The sequence below is a fragment of the Aethalodelphis obliquidens genome, unplaced genomic scaffold (assembly GCF_003676395.1).
Source record: "Aethalodelphis obliquidens isolate GAN/ISIS:26980383/991018 unplaced genomic scaffold, ASM367639v1 scaffold2, whole genome shotgun sequence".
Lineage (NCBI taxonomy): Eukaryota > Metazoa > Chordata > Mammalia > Artiodactyla > Delphinidae > Aethalodelphis > Aethalodelphis obliquidens.
Genome location: NW_020837946.1, coordinates 7493844 through 7512143, shown reverse-complemented (window position 1 = coordinate 7512143; position 18300 = coordinate 7493844). Strand labels below are relative to the sequence as shown.

Below are 18300 nucleotides of genomic sequence, written 5' to 3'. Positions count from 1 at the left end.
TGTTTTAATAAACAGGAGAGAGATATTGGAGTGTTTTTGTAGGCTCCATGGGAAGGCGGATAGGAGATGTTGAAGATGAGGAAGGAGGGAACAGATTTTTGGAACCGGGTCACGAAAGAAGTGGGAAGTTGAGGACCCAAACCCCAGGTGGGAGATTAGCTCTCACCAGGAGGATGAGGACCACAGACTCTCCCAGCCTGGAGAGAGTACAGCATGGGGTCCCTGCTGAAATCTGGGAAGGGGGCAGGGTGGCCTTTCTGAGAAAATGCTCAGATGGGAGGAACCCTGCCCTTCCTGTCAGAACCCATCTTCCCATCTCCCACCCCTGCAGCACCTGTTGTCTGCACTTCAGCACCATATGTGCACAGATCTGCCGTCCTACTGGACCTTAACATCCTTGTAGCAGAGCCCATTTTTAATTTTTTAAAACATTTTTTAAAAAGTTTTGGTTACATTGGGGCTTCGTTGCTCTGCGTGGGCTTCCTCTAGTTGCGGCGAGCGGGGGCCACTCTTCTTTGCGGTGCACGGGCTTCTCATTGCGGTGGCTTCTCTTGTTGCGGAGCGCGGACTCTAGGCACGCAGGCTTCAGGAGTTGCGGCACACAGGCTCAGTAGTTGTGGCACGTGGGCCCTAGAGCACACAGGCTTCAGCAGTTGTGGCACGTGGGCTCAGTAGTTGTGGCTCACGGGGTTTTGGGGGGAAGGCTTAGTAGTTGTGGCACACGGGCTTAGTTGCTCCGCGGCACGTGGGATCTTCCCGGACCAGGGCTCGAACCCATGTCCCCTGCATTGGCAGGTGGGTTCTTAACCACTGCAGCACCAGGGAAGCCCGCATTCTTAATTTTTTTAATCTCCTCTCTCCCCTCCCCCACAGCACAGTGTCATGTACCCCTAAAATGCTCAAAAATGACTTCATAAAATGAATCGCACATCCGTTTTCACAGTTGTTTGTTTAGCCTGCTGTATCACCATGGTGTTCCCTTGGTAAGGCGTTTTTATCGCAGCAGCCATTTCAGCACCCCTGAGCTATATCCTGGGATCGAGGAAGGCCTCGCACAGCTTCCGCCAGGAAAGGCACGCTGCCTGCTTCTGCGTGATGGGTCGTCCACAGAATGTCTCCCCCTCTGCCTTCCCTGCCCACCTTGCCGCTGCCACACCAGCTGCCACCTATGGAAATGCTATGAAACTTGAAAAATCAAACAGTGTGCTCCTCCCGGGTCATCTTGGTGTCTGCAGCAAACCCACAGAGCCGAGGCGCATGTGTAGGACGTGTGACTGGGGGCTGCAGCTCATGGTAAAGAAACTGAGTGCTGGGCTTTGTGTTTCATCCTCAGACATTGCAGCGGTAATCTTCCCCGGGCTGCTCCCAGTGAGAGACAATAGCTTCAAAGGCTGACTCCGAAAATAATAGAAAAGTTCCCAGAATATTCATCTTTAGTCCTTAGCGGGGCAGAATTGTTTTATTTCAGGCCTGTAGAGACAGCCTGGGACCAGAGGAGCCTTTCGAAGAACTCCCCCGTGTACTTTGTGTCCTGGTTTGCTAGTGAAGGTACGGGGCAATTAGAGGCTTATGTAAGGTCACTTCAAGGTAACAGCAGACTAAATCCTGAGCACAGATTTTGCTGTGAATCCTTGAGATTAAAATAAGAATATTTTCAAGAAATACAAAACAAAACAAGACACTTACCGTTTTTAAGACTGTCGTGCAAAGAGCGAAAAATTATGTTTAATCACCTTTTCTCCTGCATTTTGATGTTACTAATCGTGGATTTGACTTAACTGTAAGGACTTGGGCTCTGAGGTTAATAAACAACATAACACGTCGCTGTGCTGCATGTCTTTAAAAGAAGGATGGGGGCTTCCCTGGTGGCGCAGTGGTTGAGAGTCCGCCTGCCGATGCAGGGCACACGGGTTCGTGCCCCGGTCCGGGAGGATCCCACGTGCCGCGGAGCGGCTGGGCCCGTGAGCCATGGCCGCTGAGCCTGCGCGTCCGGAGCCTGTGCTCCGCAACGGGAGGGGCCACAACAGTGAGAGGCCCGCGTACCGCAAAAAAAAAAAAAAAAAGAAGGATGGACCTCTTGTTTTGAGAGATGGCTTAGGTTGGTCCTTTTGAAAGGCTGGAGCTGAATTAACCTCACAGGCTTTAGAAGTCTGTGATTTTGTGTTTCCTGGGTCAGTCTGAGCGCAATCCTGAGAAGCTTCCTCCATTGCTCTCCTACGCTTTCCTCCCTTTCCTCCCTCTCCTCCACCTCCAGCTTCCTTCCCACAGCCCTTAGGCCTCCCAGCCAGTCCACCACCTTTAAAGCTTCCTCCCGCCCCTCCCCACCGGCTCGCTCGCAACTGTCTGCAGTAAAGGGAACACTGTTCAAAGACCGCTCAGGCGTGGACCCTCATCCTCTGTCACAGGAAAGGAATTCTTGTCTTCTAACCACTTCCCGGCCTTCAGGCTTTTCTGCCATTTCCTAGGTTTGCAAGGCAGACACTTGAGGAAGTCTCCTTGTTTCCTTCTTGTTAGGCTTAGAAGTGTAGACAGCTACCTCCAGGGCAAGATGGTGTAGGGGAGCAAATTTGCCACTCCAGAATGTCTCTTTGACATGCGGATTATTTTGAGCTGAAAACAATCAAGACCCAAAAGACTCAGGAAGAAACTTTCACTTTACCCTAACTGTCTAAAGAACGTAGGTAGAGGACCTGTTTCCCGAAGGGACGGAGTTGTCACCATAGATAACTGTAGGATGAACTTGGTATGGTAGACAGGGACGAACCTCCCAAAATCTGTTTTGTTAAAATTCTCCTCTGTGTCCCATTGTCTCTGCCAGGCCGGGCAAACATTTGTTTACCAAACATTTGCTTTCCCATCTTCATGTGAATTTCCTTCCTCTGCTTCTAAATCCTAAACTACCCCCAACATCCTCTTTTGTCTTTAGTTGAAGGTGGTATTTAAGGTGAGGTTTCAGCCATTTTAGTGGGTTACTCAGCTTTCTTGAGTCTCTTCCACGTATACCATGTTATTAAACTTTTGTTTGATTTTCTCCTATTAATCTGTCTCATGACAGTGTAATTCTTGGACCAGCCAGAAGAACCTAGAAGGGTAGAGGAAAATTTCCTCCTCTCTGACAATAGGAATGGGCCGGATTATAGTGTGAGGGACAACAGACTAGGCTGGTGGCAAGTCATCTGAAACAGTAGAAGAGAACACAGTTGACTGTATACAAATAAATCCTCCAGAAAATTCTAGCACATAAATAACCTGCCTTATAACTAAAACTGGCAAACACATGGCCCTCTGCCGCCCATGCTCCCTCCTCAGCTCCCCTTGGCATTGGTCACTAGTCGGCCTGTTACCTGAAAACTGGGTTCGCCTGTTGGTGGGTGTTGAGCCAAAAGACACAACCAAGCCAGAGAGCAAGAGAAGGAAGGATTTATTACTGGCAGCAAGTAAGGAGAACACCAAGGATCTTTCCCAAAGCAGTGTCCCGCCGAGGAGCAAAATTGGGGAAGTTTTAAGCTAAGGATGCATGCATACTCCTGAAAAGGCTTCAGCAAAGGAGGGTGGAGGGTTCAGCATAGAACTGGGGCAGAGGTTGACGGAGTCCAGGTTGTAGTTGATTGAAATCACCAGGATCAGAAAAAGTCAACGTCATCATTCGTAGGTTTCAGTTAATCTGATAGATGAGCATTCAAGGGGGGTTTGAATTTTGCAAAACAGCTCAGAAATGTGCTTGAGGCTAATCTTTACCGTTGAAACAGAACTAGGAGTCTTTATAACTGACATATTATCTCCGATATGGTTAAGTTAGCTCCCTGGCCTGGTAACAGCGGTTTCCTTTTACCTTCTTTCACTCCCTTAAATTCAGCGACTGAGACCTATTCTTCTGCAAGGGCAAGCATTGTGGCCAGGCTCAGATCACAGAATGACTGAGGCCTTAGATGGTTTCTCTTATTTAAGAGAGTTCCGTCTGGTTCTCTTACTCCGGGGACCCCCTATCCTATCTGCTTACGTAGCCCCCCACCTTGAGATATTTCACTCTTCTCTCTTGAGGGGTACAGGGCTGAGGGTGGGCGTTGTAGTCTCCCTGGTTAGAGGAGTGAAACTCTCTTGTTGCTAGAGCTAGAGAAGTTTTGGGGTCCGCCGGAGTAGTGTCTGCACCTCTCACTTGGAAAGCATTATTCTAGCAGGTGTCGGAGAAGTACAGCAGGAGAGACAGTTAACAGCAATTTTGCAACATCATTAGCAGAGACTTGATCCAAGAGCCCCCTGAACCAAACCATTTTCCCTAAGCTGGGAAGAGGATCATTCAGAGAAGAGATTTAATTTTTTTTCATATGCGTCATGAGGTGAGTCACATTAGAAGACTCATCAGGTATAAAAACCAGCATTCAGCAGGTCTTGTAGGATAAGTTCTTCCTTGAGCAGCTGTTAAAATATCAGGGGCCACGCAGTTCTGTAGGACCGCTTTTTTCATCATAGAAACTTCAGAGTGATATTTGTCATAAGTAGTTATGCTCTGTGACAGTTTCACTGGAGAATTTCCTTTAGTTTTGTTGCACATGAGCTAGTTAAGCTAGTTAAGAGTCTTTGATAAGGCTGCTGGGAATCTAAGAGTTTTCAGTTTTTAGAGGAATCAGGTAGAGAGAAAAAAATGTCTCAATCCTACCCACAAAGGTATAATTTACCAAGTTGTTGTAGGTTATAATTAGCTTAAGGGGAAAGGTTTCCTTGTATCTGGAAAACACAGATTAAAAGCCAGCACTATTTCTTTGGGAAAGATCCCCAGTGTTCTCCTTCCTTTTGCTGCAAGTAATAAATCCTTCCTTCCCCTGCTCTTTGGCTTGGTTGTGTCTTTTGGCTTGACACCCACCAAGAGGCGAACCCAGTTTTCGGGTAACAGGCCCAGTCCGGCCACAGTAGGAGAGGACACAGCGAGGTCTAAATGAAGCGTGTTGCTGACAGTGCTTCCGTCTTGTTACTTACTCTTTGATCCTACCACGGTCCCCCCTGTTCTTCTTTAAGAAGTGACCTGTGCTTCGCTCTTTCACCGTAGGCCTGGTGCAAGGAGCAGGCCCAGCAGAGGAGACCCCTGCTCGCTCCTCACCGCCGCTGCCTCTGCTCCCTGCATGACGTCACCAGCACCCTCCCATCACAGACATGTTGCCATCAGCCTCTCCGAGCTGTCTTCGAGCCCCGCCTCTTTCTGCCCAGTTTCTTTTCGGACACATTCCTCTTGGTACCTTTGCCTTTTTTCACCACTGGGCCTCCCCACCCTGGGGTGGTTGCCTCGTGTCCACAGCTAAGAAGCGGCAGAAATCCGTGCGCCCCGACCCTGGCCAACTCGACAGCCTGGTTTTGTTCCAGACAGGAAAATGTTTCTTTCTTCCTATTACGTTTTCCATTTGTTTGTTTATGTGTGTGTTTTTATTGAATTATAGTTGATTTACAATGTTGTGTTAGTTTCTGGTGTACAGCAAAGTGGTTCAGCTGTATATATGTATATGTGTATATATATATAGCTGAAAAACAATATATATATATTCTTTTTCATCACAGGTTATTATAAGATATTGAAGATAGTTCCCTGTGCTATACACTAGGACTTGTTATTTATCTGTTTTATGTATAGTAGTGTGTATCTGCTAATCCCAAACTACTAATTTCTTTTTTTTTTTTTTTTTTGCGGTACGCGGGCCTCTCACTGTTGTGGCCTCTCCTGTTGCGGAGCACAGGCTCCGGACGCGCAGGCTCAGCGGCCATGGCTCATGGGCCCAGCCGCTCTGCGGCATGTGGGATCTTCCTGGACCGGGTCACGAACCCGCGTCCCCTGCATCGGCAGGCAGACTCTCAACCACTGCGCCACCAGGGAAGCCCCCAAACTTCTAATTTATCCCTCCCCCCTTTCCCCTTTGGTAACCACAAGTTTGTTTTCTATGTCTGTGAGTCTGTTTCTGTTTTGTAAATAAGTTCATTTTCCTCATATGTTTTTTTGAACCAAATATTTTACGTACAGAAGCCCAGAGATGTTACAGAAGTGATTTTGCATCTAATTACTTAAAATTACAAATTAACCCGATTAGCAGTTTTTCGAACCAAATATTTCTTAATGAGACACTGGCATATTTTTTAGAAGATAAATTTTTAAATACATTTGAATGAAAATTAACTGTTTTCAAAGGATATGGTTTTCTCACAACTTTGTATCTATAAAATATAGAAAGTTGATATTATTTTGTTTACTTCACTATCTATTTCGTGACCTTCGGCTGAAATATAATAAAAATAACACTAGATTTTGAGTCTGAGCTGATCCTGGCTGTCACTTAGGAGTTTGTATGACTTTTCACAAATCCCCAACCTTTTCTCTGAGCGTAAAATGCGCTGAGTAATGCACTCCTCCCAGATGTGTTGGAGAGATTTTAAAGGGTCGTAGGTATGAGAGTTCTGCCACCGAGCAGGGCCAGGTGCTTTGCAGTGTTGAGCCACTTCCTGTCCTACCTGCTACCGGAAAGTAGGTCTTGAGGTAGACAGTATTTGCTCGTTTCTAACCAGGTTTTTTTCCAGCCAGATGCCTTCCGTCGGTATTGGCAACATATTTAATCTGACGTTCCACGTAAGAGCGTCCTAGAGTATACGCAGGAAACTTGCCGCCTGCAGAAAGGGAGTGACCCAAATCCTGTGATTAAATGAAGGGAAGAGGAAGGACATGATTCTTCTTTGAAGGGTTCTGTTTATGAAGCTCCTCATGGCTTTTTTACTTTTTCCATGAAAAACTCTTTGTCCTTTTGTCTTCTGCCACTGGCCCTGGTTACGAACGGGGCGTTGATGTGAATCTAGTTTCCAAATTGGAAATTAATGAGGTGTTCCATCCAGAGAGGCCTTCCTCCTGTACTGTAAGGCACGCTGCCCCCAGAAACCAACACCCCCCCCGCCTGGCCCCGTTTGGGTCTCAGCTTTCCTGTTGCCCTTCTCTGGATAAGGCTGCGATGGGCATCCTTGCTGCCTCCCCACAGTGTGGTTTCTTGGCCTAAGAATCTTTTTAGTCCGTGTGTCAGGTATGATTCCCAGAATCACTGGATTGTTTTGAAGCAGGATAGGTTCTGCTGCCCGACTGTCACTGGGCCAGGAAGTTCTTGTTGGCGCTTCAGAGCTTCCACTTCAGCCCTTTGTATGTTCCAAAAGAAGGTACAGGGCTTCCCTAGTGGCGCAGTGGTTGGGAGTCCGCCTGCCAATGCAGGGGACACGGGTTTGAGTCCTAGTCTGGGAGGATCCCACATGCCGCGGAGCAACTGGGCCCGTGCGCCACAACTACTGAGCCTGCGCTCTAAAGCCCGTGAGCCACAACTACTGAGCCCGCATGCCACAACTACTGAAGCCTTTGCGCCCTAGAGTCCATGCTCCGCAGCAAGAGAGGCCATCACAATGAGAGGCCTGCGCACTGCAACAAAGAGTGGACCCCGTTCACCTCGACTAGAGAAAGTCTGCGCGCAGCAACAAAGACCCAACACTGCCAAAAATAAATTAATTAAAAAAAAAAAAGAAGGTACAGATTTTGTGGAATGCAGGCATTAAGGGAGGGGAGGCTCAAGTAAGGTGAAAGAGCTGTGGGGAGCTTCTCATCAACGCGGAGTCTCAGATTTGCTGGTGTTCGTGGGTGCTGTCGTTGACTGATAAGGAAACAAGCTGAAGGAGCAGCGGTGCCCGTTAGCAAAAAAAAGAGTAGCTCAAACTGACTGAGATAGTGCAGCCATTCTGTATTGCTAGCAAGTTTTTTTGTGTGTGTGGGGGGGTTTGGTTGTCTTTTTTTTGCGATACGCGGGCCTCTCACTGTTGTGGCCTCTCCAGTTGCGGAGCACAGGCTCCGGATGCGCAGGCTCAGCGGCCATGGCTCACGGGCCCAGCCGCTCCGCGGCATATGGGATCCTCCCGGACTGGGGCACGAACCCGTGTCCCCTGCATCAGCAGGCGGACTCTCAACCACTGCGCCACCAGGGAAGTCCCACTGCTAGCAAGTTTTGATGAGGAGTGCGAGACTTCTGATTTTGTCAAGTTACAGTTAATACATTTTAAGAACCCCTCAGGATGAAAAGTGGCCCCTGGTCAGGGCTCAGCCCTATAAATGAGGGTTCAGAGGGAGCAACAAAGCTGTTTAGAGCCGGATCCGTGGACTTCAGGGTGGCAGGGTGTCTAGGAACCTCCTGGAACTTACTGCAAAATTTTGTTTGTAAATACTTCAGGGGAGAGGGCCTGGAGCTTTCACTAGCTTTTTAAAGCAGTTCTTGACCCAGCAGTTTGCATGAAAATGGATGCCCAGTCAGGGTGGTCCGAGTCTCCCTGCCTGTGTGCGGTAGTTACCCTGTGTGAGTGTGCAGGGCTTACCTGTGTCTTCTAGGAAAAGAGGACACAGACCCCAAGAGGCCAGATACCCTATGAGCCGGATGCCTGAGGGAGTGTGTGAAAAAGGAGTGGAATCGAACAGAAAGGAACATTTTCCCAAGCTAAAGATGTAGACACAGAAGGAGGAGGATTGACTGACCGGGATTGGAATGAAATGGAGAAAAGCAAACAAGCTGACTCTCCAGGGGGAAGACTTTGCGACCACAAGAATGAATAGGTCGTGGCCCTGTCATCCTAGCAGAGGTTGGAGCAGCTCCATTAGTGGGGAGTTTTCAGGAAATGTGGGTGTGATGGAAGGACAAGCATGGCTGACCTTGAAAGGGGCTCTTCTGGAGGCCTGCACGCACTACTGCCCCACAGGACTGTTGGGCAGTCCCTAGAGTTGCCTCTACCATTTCTCTCACATTCAGCACACAGACACCTCCTGAGAGCCAAATTCAGGACCCGCTTGCCACAGCAGAAGAGTCATGAGCACAGTATTTGAATTGCTTGTATTTTGAGATAGGAGTAGCTTTTGGAATAATCCAGAAAGTATAGTTTGAGGGGTTTTTTTTAAAGAAAGAAAGTCTGATATTACAGATTCAAGACTCTTCATAATAAGGCTCTTTGCACTGAACTAAAGAAAAATGTCAGTGGTCGCTACCATTCTCTTCCTGTGCTTCATGGCTGCCATTTCAAGAGTACTGGTTCTTCCTTCATTGGAAGGAGAGGGTATCAGAGGGGTCTCTCTAGCTATCCAGGGTAGGAGCTGTGTCCCCTAGAGGTTTGTGGTGTGGACAGCTGTGGGCTGGGCTCTCCCATTCCCCACTGGAAACACCTGTGGTCCCTTCAGATGGTCTTTTTCAGGAAGTCTTGTCTCTGAAGTTGTGGCCACAGTGGTTTACTTGATGAAAAGGTGTTTGCAAGCCCAGGGAGAAAGTTTCTGTGGCCGATTGGAGTTCCCTGCCTTCTCCCAAGCGCACTCTGCCCCTCAGCACATCTGGCTTTTCCCTACTTGTGAATCACATTTCCCACAGCATTTATCTCTGACCTTCTCCGCTGTCTTCATGCCCTTGAACCCCACCCAGCCCCCTTCACTCTTTGTCCTACACTTTTCCAGAGATCGGGGCCATCCACTGTGAGTGCTCTCACCTTCTCTCTTCTTCCCCTCGAGATCTCCTCCCCCGTCCCCTCCCCTTTTCTTCCTGCCCTCTCCAGGCCACTTTTCCTCTCTCCTGGATGGGTCGCCTTGGCACTACTTGGCACTACTCCCTTTGCTCTCTCGCATCGCATCTTCTTTTTGTACTGGCTTCTTCCCCTGCCTGCAAACACGGCACAGGCCTCTGTCCTGCCTGCTCAACAACATCCCTGTCCTACCGTCCTTCTGGAAGCGGTCACCCACACTCATTGCATTGCCTCTACTGCTGGACATTCACCTATCCTTTTCTTTAAAAAAAAAATAAGTTTATTTATTTATTGGCTGTGTTGGGTTTCCATTGCTGCGAGCGGGCTTTCTCTAGTTGCGGCGAGCGGGGGCTACTCTTCATTGCAGTGCGCGGGCTTCTCATCGCAGTGGCTTCTCTTGCTGCGGAGCATGGGCTTTAGGCACACGGGCTTCAGTAGCTGTGGCTCGCGGGCTCTAGAGCGCAGGCTCAGTAGTCATGGCGCACGAGCTTAGTTGCTCCGCGGCATGTGGGATCTTCCCAGACCAGGGTTCGAACCCGTGTCCCCTGCATTGGCAGCAGATTCCCAACCACCGTGCCACCAGGGAAGTCCCTCACCCATCCTTAACCCAGAGCTTCCCAAACTTTTTCCCATCATAACACACGCAGAAGATGTTGCTGTTTGAGTGGCACGTGGCATGTGTGTGCCAGGCTGAGGAAAGGCAGGGCTCTGGCTGCCCTGAGGACGAGAAGCGCTGTGGCAGCATCCCTGTAATCCATTCCCAGCACATGCCTGAAATCTTTGCAATTCGACCCTGTCCGCCACCCCTCGCCATATTTTCCCCCTACAATAGCCTTCCTAAAGACCACCAGTAACTAAATGCTAAATGCAAAGACCTTTTCTTTGTTTCCGTCTTCGTTGACATCCAAGTGGCATTTGACATACACTAGTGGTTGAGCGCTCAGACTCTGGGGCGGGCCTGCCTGCGTTCAGTTCCTGGCTTTGCCGTTCTCTAGTGGTATGACCTTGGGCAGCTTATTTAATGTGTCTCTGCCTTGCTTTCCTCATTTGCAGAATGAGGATAATAAAATACCTACCTCCTAGGGTTGCTGTGTGAGTTTAATAGTTGCCGTACGGAAAGTGTGTAAGCGGTGCCTCTCTCGTCAGAAGTGCCGGGAGTGTCTGCTGTAGCTTTTGAGTCCCCCTTCTCTGAGGCCCTTTCTCCTGTTTCTTCTAATATTGGACGCTCCCAGTCTTTCTCCTGGCTCTTTGAACTCCCTTGGTTTTTGTTTGTTTCCATTCTCCAGTTTCTCTTTTGGCTCCCCAAAATGGAGGAGGGCGTAGAGAATGCAGCCTCGACTCTCCTACTTACCTTCTTCCCTTCTTGGACCCTCTGGTCGATGATGCCAGCTCCCACCTTCAGCCCAGTCATTGCCCCAGGCCCCGAGTGCCTGCTGCAGATCGCCCTGTGGATCTCCTCCCTGCACCTCAGACCCAGGAGTCCGCAAAATATTTGAATGTTTTATTTTTGTTTTAAAAGTAATAAATGTTCATTATAGAGAATACAGACACATTGAAAGGATTAAACATCTGTAATCCCACCACTCAGCAAGCACCACTGCTGAAAGGCTCTCAAGCTGGGCTGCGTTTCCCCCAGGGAACATTTAGCAATGTCTGAAGACATTTTTGGTTTTCATCTCGGGGTTTGGGGGAGGTGCTACCGGCATTTAGTGGGTAGAGTCCAAGGATGCCACTGAGCGTTTTACAGAGCACAAGAGAGAATTAGCCCAATAGTGCCAGGGCTGAGAAACCCTGTTCTGGACCTTTGTCTCTACATAAATGCTCCAAATAGAGCAAACTGGAATTGGTTTTCTCTCTGCCTCCGTCCTGCTTTGCACCTGTGTTCTCTGTTTCTGTCCATGACTGCACCTTCTCTTTCAGCCCCCATCAGGTCCAGTAAGATTCCCCACCTGTCACATCTTCGGCGTCCATCCCTTCTTCCCCTTCCAGTTTGGCATTGATGGCCACTCTCCCAACTCATGAGAAAGCCTCCAGCAGGCCCTTCGCCTCAAGCCTCCTGCTCGGCCTCGCCCGTGCCTCCCGTGTGCTTAGAGGCCGCTCGTCGACTTCCACCGCCTGCAAAGTCCGTGCCCTGAGCTCCCTAAGGGCAGTAGCTCCCCATATGACTGCTCTTTGTACCCCGCCAGAACCAAGTGGCGCTCTGAGCACAAAGCCGGCGCTCAGTGGATCTGTAGAATCTGTACGAATGAATGGTTGCATGAAAGAAAAAGCCGAAAAACATTCTCCCTCACAACCTGTCCATCTTTGCAGATCCTCAGTGAATGGTTTGGCCAGACTGTCATCCGCTCCTGCACCAAACTGAGCTATGAACATGCACAGAGCATGATTGAAGGCCCCACTAGGAAGATCCCCGAGGAGGAGCTGCCCCCCGTCTCCCCGGAGCACACCAGTGAGGAAGTGCACCGGGCTGTTTTGAACCTCCACCGTATCGCAAAGGAGTTACGCCAACAGCGGTTTGTGGACGGCGCACTTCGTTTGGATCAGGTCAGTCGCTGCTTTTTTGTCAACAACCAGCAGGTTTGACTTCGGCCAGAACCTAGTGTGTGTGAGGTTTCGCGTGGCAGTCCTGGGCTCCCCCCTCCTCCTTTCCTCAATCACTGCGCTGAAATAGTGTCCTCTGAGGCAGGCAGGAACCACCCCCCACCTGCCCTGCCAACTCCACAGGCACCCAGGGCCTGATGACATGAGCCAAGGCGAAAGGGTGGTGTCTGTCTGGGTGGCTCCGTGACCAGAACTCCCATCTGGTCTTCCTGGTGAGGCTGGATCCAGTACTTGATCCTCACCCAGTTTCCATCTCACATCCCTCTTACGGGAGTTGGGAACAGGAGTCATGGAAGTGTAGAAAGCAGTTGACCAATATCTGATTGTTAGGCTTTAAAACAAAAGTGTTTCTTCTTATCCCTTGTCTTCCAAAAAGATTTATATGTTTGCAAATATCTGGATTAATATCTGAAAAAGCAGAGAACTGAGGAGACTGTAGAACGTTGGCTGTTGAAGAGAGCAGTGGCCCAGAATAGTATCGATTGCTCTTGAGTACCATGGGCACGCTGACGGCCCTCTGGGACTCAGACAGCTGCCACTCAAACCTGGTCGACTTCCACGTCTGAGAGTTGGTAATTCTTAAGATCCAGCAATTCCTTCCTCATTACTTGCCAGTACGTTACAGAGTAGAGCCTTTGTTCCATATTGTGCAGCCTTTTTCTTCTCATTTATATTTCTTACCCGAGCCCCAGAGAACTCGCTCTCCTCCCCTGGTCTCTGTACGCTGTGGGAAGTCTCTGGGAGTTTGGAAAATGAGTTGGGCCACACGATTGGCTGAGGGAGCCATTCGTCAGACCATTGGCAGAGCGCAGCCTCGCAGAGACTTCTTTCTCTGAGCCTTTCAGCTTGGAGAGATCTCAAAGTAGAGTAGTTTATCAGAAATTATGATGAATTATGAGTAGCTTATCAGTAGTTTAACAGCCTTGTTTTAAAACTTTCTAATTGAAGATTTCATTGCGTCCTACTTTTTGTGATAAATTTACACAAATGCTTCTCAGAAGGCATGGCAAACAGTTGCTGCTCTGGGCCTACGAATAAGTTAGTGGCTCTTGGGACAAATGGATCATCTGTTCTCCCTGTGCTTGGAGGAGTCAAGGCATCTTCTGGAACCCTCATGCCCCTCCTTCCCTTGCCTGGGCTCAGGTAGCCTGAGCAGACCTGCTTGCTCGAGAATGCCACTTGGGAGACAGTAGACAGAGTGGCTGCTGAAGGAGATGGCAGAGCCAGTGGAAGAGGCGTCACGGGCATGGAAGAGGATGGAGGATCTCCTCTCCTTCCTTTAGTGAGATCGTTCTTTGGGGCGTGAAGCTCATTCTCACTTACCAGCGGCTGCCTGGTTGTAAATCCAAGGATGCTTCTCAGTGTTTGCTTCCTGGACTTCTGTCCTGCCTTTGGCCCAGGAGAGAAGCAGAGAAGCAGACTGGTTCTCTGCTTCTCTTCATACATCTCTAGTCATGTCCTGCTGGTCCCTTTGCTGGAGCCTCTTCCTCTGTTCACCTCTTTACGGTTGGCATTCCCTGGAGTCTGCCCCACCCTCTTTTTCTCTATCCACACTGTCTCCCTGAATGAATTCCTGTGTTCTTATGATTTTAATTACCAGTTAGATGCTGATAACACCAAAATTAGTTTCTCCGGCCCTGCCCTTCTTCCCAGGCACTACACAGGCCTCTCCACCTGCGTCCCTGGACTCCTCACCTGGCTGCCCCACGGTCCTCTCAGCCAGTGCTCGCCGCACCTTCTGCCCAACACAGTGAGCAGTGCCCACGGTGTGCTGCACGTGCTGGCTGTGCTCCCTTCCACCAGGAGTTGTGTGTATCAAGGGTCAGCCCTCTTTATTCCCATCCTGCTACACCAGTTGTACATGTTGTTATAATTATGCAGTTTAACTGAATATTAGGTAAACTGATCAAGTAAGAACATTTTTAAAAGCTGGTGTTTCTGTGAAAACTAAGTTAAATTGTTTGGAAACACTCGATGAAGAAGAATCTCCGGAAGTTCTGCTGTTTGGGTGTGACAACTATAGAAGAGTGGGGGAAAAGATCATAAAATTCAGGAGGGGGCTTCCCTGGTGGCGCAGTGGTTGAGAGTCCACCTGCCAATGCAGGGGACACGGGTTCGTGCCCCGGCCCAGGAAGATCCCGCATGCCGCGGAGCAGCTGGGCCCGTGAGCCATGGCTGCTGAGCCTGCGCATCCGGAGCCTGTGCTCCGCAACTGGAGAGGCCACAACAGTGAGAGGCCCGCGTATCGCAAAAAAAAAAAAAAATTCAGGAGGAATTCTGTACTGAGATTGCTTTACAGATGTCTAAGCTCTCACTCTCTTTTAATGAAACAAAAACTATAAATTATACATGATGAATTACGAGTAGTTTATCAGAAAAAAGTATGTAGAAATCCAATTAGCATACCTTTTCAAAAAGCTTTACATTTTTTCTGAAAGTGAATGAATGTAGATTTATGTAAGTTAAGTAAAACAAATGTTTAGTTATGTATGTATCTCTTCTGTATGATTCCCCTCTTTAGCCAGCTTCTGGAAAAACTAACCCACCACTGCTTCAGGCACATCAAATGAGAGGGTTCTGTTATACCATTTTAGAAACCTTTCCCCATCAGATTGTTATAAAATCGGATTGAATTAAATATGTTAAATACGCTAAACACTGTAAGAGACCATCAACAATCTCAGCTCGCATTAGGAGGGGTGTGGTAGTCAGTCAGAGTGGAAGAATGATCACAGTTTCAAGTTGATACTGATCTGTTGGCATGTCTTAGAGTCAGAATTTTATTGCTGAAAATAACTTTTTAATTAATTTTTATTGGAGTGTAGTTGATTTACAGTGTTTTCTTTCTGCTGTACAGCAAAGTGAATCAGTTATACATATGCATATATCCACTCTTAGATTCTTTTCCCATAGAGGCCATTACAGAGTATTGAGTGGAGTCCCCTGTGCTGTACAGTAGGTCCTTATTAGTGATCTATTTTGTAGTATATAGTAGTGTGTATATGTCAATCCCAATGAAAATAACTTTAGCTACCTGTATTTCATCAGCCCTCTCAATTTATAGATTAGAAGCTGAAGTCCCCAAAGGTTAGATGAGTTGCTTATATGCAAGAAACCCAGATAGCCCACTCTTTGTTCGCTTTTCCTCCATTTACACCATGCTGACTTGAGAGAGAAAAGTTTTACTTCAAAGTGAGGAAAAAAAACCTTCAAGTCCTAATTAGGTTCCAGTTAATTAAGGTTTGAAAATAATGGAATTGCATCCTTGGAGCTGATTCCGTGGTTCCCCAGAAAACAAGTGTGTGGACCACAGCTTTAGAAGAAGGAGCACATCGATCTCCCGTAGCGAGGGACACTGGCAAGATCCTTTATAAATCAGCTGAACGGCCCCATTCAGCCGTCCCTGCGTTTGTTCTCCCGTGCCTACTGCCTGCGTTTGCCCTCGCGAACGCCCACTTCTCCTCAGTGCTTCTGGCATAGCCTGCTGTGTGGAGCTGCTCTCTGATGCTTTGTTTGCCCCAGTTCACTGTGTCCTCGTTTTTGGTGGCAGTCCTGAAAAAAATATGTCCTCCTACACCAGCCTGAGTTAGAGAGGGTCCATGAGAGGCCTCCATGAGAGGGGACAACGTCTGTGTCACGCTGTACGCCCTTGAACGCAGAATAAACCTGCTAAGCCAGCAGTTTTGCCTTTCCAAGAAATCAGTTTACTGTGATGATCTCCAGAATGAGTGAGGTGGAGGACACCAGCGTGGGGCCTATTTGTCAGGTCGAGGACAGACTGGTTTGGAGGTCACAGTAACCTCAGAAACACAGAGCAGCTCGGTCACTGGGTGATTGCAGGCAACAGCTTAGGCCAGAGCTGCCTGGCCCATGTCTGAGACAGTGCACCCTCAGGCCGCAGGGCCACCTGAGCTGGCTCCAGTCCCCTGGGACCACCTGCCTGCAGTCCTGTGTGCTTACCCAGTGTATGCTCAAATATTAGCAAGTTCTGTATGTACTGTGGTGTGAAACAGACTGCGAAGCACTGCCTTCGAGGTTGGTTTGACTACTCCAAGCATCTTTTTTACCTAGAGGGCGAACCTAGTTCTAAGAGGTCCTAGCTCAGTGAAACGATGCGCCTTTGCTTCGCTGGCCCGAGAGTCAGTGCAGGTGCCGAGTGCATTCTATGTGCTTTTTGGTTGGATGAGTTGAATAATATCCCTTGTTTTCTGCTGCCATGTTAAATCTAGAATTGAACGCAGGTGCTTGTGTTATTTAATGATTTATAACACGTCACTCCTGTTTCTTAAAAGGAGACTCCCATGAAGGGAGTCCCAGACTTTTCTGTGTTTGTAGTAAAAGTAATCATGATGGCTTATAATGATATGCAAATCTTGAGCTTTGGGGAAGGGGAGCCGTGAGAGGCCTCCACCCCCTGCTCGGGGGGGGGGGGGGGGGGGGGGTGCACAAGCTCCCTGGCACTTCTGTTTGTGCACACCTGGTAGCCTGCTCCCACCTAGGGGTGGAGGTGACCCTGCCTGACTCTGACATGATAGGATGACAAGGCCTCGCCTCCTTTTGGAGTTCTGTGCCTGGGCCGTTGCCTTCAGAAAGGATAGCAAGGGAGGATAGTTGGGGTGCTAAATAGAGCCCCCAAACAAAAACTTCTTAGGGAATATTGACTGTTTTCAGGAAACTACACCTACAGCTTTCTGGCGCTTTCTCTCCAGCCCGACCTTGCTCAGTCAGGTGATAGCGCTTAGAGGCCACTCTGTGTGAGGGCTTCCGGAGAAACAAGCATGACTGCGGGAAACTGTGCCACTTCTGGGGTCCCCGGCGGGTGGTCAGGGGATGTGAATGACTCCTGCTGAGCCGTTGACTTTCTGAATTTAGAGAAAGTTATAGTGAAGAAAATCTGGTGTTTCCATCGAACTGAAGGAGCCTTTACTAAATTCTCAGCTTCATCTTATATGATTCCCACCTGGCACAGTTCTGAAGCCCAAACCTCAGGCAGTTTCTTTGAGTGGACTTGATCGTAAAGGTAAACTTATTGGTGGAAACAATTTTTAGATACCTTGGGACCCAGGCTGCTGTGGAAGGCTCTTATGGATGACCTTGGCCTAGCCCAGCCTTTTAAGTAAGGGCTCGGCAGACTGTCTGCAAAGGGCCAGCTAGCAGATATTTTAGGCTTTGTAGGCCGTCTGGTCTCTGTCTCAACTACTCAACCCTGCTGTTGTAGTGTGAAAGCAGCCAGGGACAAACAAATGAGTGTGGCTGTGTCCAGTACAACTTTATGGACACTGAAATCTGAATTTCATATAATTTTCATGTCACAAAACAGTATTCTTCCTCTGATTATTTGTGAATCATTTAAAAATATAAAAACTGTTCCTAGCTTGCGAGCCATACAGAAAGTAGGTGGTAGGCCACATTTGACCTGTGGTCCGTAGTATGCTGACCCCTGCTTAAATGAAATCCAGCTCTCTTACCCAGTCAGCTTTTAGCAGCCCTTCACCACCGCACTGGGGAGTTGGACTGCTAATAGAGAACATTTGCGCTGAGTTACCTCTCGGGATAGTTTCACGCAATTAAGTAAATTATTCCTTTGATTAGTATCATGCTTAGCAGGTCCAGTTGGAGGCTAGAAGTAAAGGAATGAATCCGTTTAGCACCAGTTCCCTTACCCTATTTACGGTCAGGTAGCTTTAATTAGCCTGAAGCAAAAAGAGCAGTGGTTCTTAATTTCCCACCTCTGCAAGCTCAGCAGCCTCTTCACAGTCAGATCTCATCCCATCCACCCCGCCTTCCTGAGCCCACCTGCAGAGACACTGGCTCTGCCATCTGGTACGATGCCGATGCCGAAGGTGGGAAGACAGCCATTGCAAAACTTGACTCACAGAAAGCTGTATGGCGTTTCTCCCCCCACACCCCCGACCCCTGCTGCTGTACGTAGCAACGTGTTTTGTTGGATCGTGCATTTAAAAATATAGTTAAGTATGTTTCTGTTCCTTATCTACAATGCAGTTATTTTTAAGAAATGAGCATTCCAGCTCTCTGCTGTTTTAATTTTTGTACAGTGTGATAGTTGGTGCAAGGTAAGAAGGATGGGCATAATCATCCTATCTGGCTCTTCCTTGATCTTATTATTTATGTCATCACTTGAGCACA

At 48.5% G+C, this 18300-nt stretch overlaps 1 protein-coding gene and 1 long non-coding RNA gene across 9 annotated transcripts in view; one reads left to right on the top strand and one right to left on the bottom strand.

The window, feature by feature from the left end:
• The window catches only part of DIS3L2 (DIS3 like 3'-5' exoribonuclease 2), a 373385-nt gene that overhangs the window by 285073 nt on the left and 70012 nt on the right, over positions 1-18300 (top strand). For 7 of the 8 annotated variants that reach the window (XM_027118351.1, XM_027118355.1, XM_027118369.1 and 4 more), the window contains one exon: positions 11863-12096. In XM_027118351.1, coding sequence (XP_026974152.1) covers positions 11863-12096 — 234 coding nt within the window. Of the gene's footprint in view, positions 1-11862; positions 12097-18300 lie in introns of those variants that run through there. The other variant, XR_003435198.1, reaches the window with a different exon arrangement.
• The window catches only part of LOC113626694 (uncharacterized), a 41238-nt gene that overhangs the window by 12623 nt on the left and 10315 nt on the right, over positions 1-18300 (bottom strand). The gene's annotated exons all lie outside the window — the stretch shown is intronic.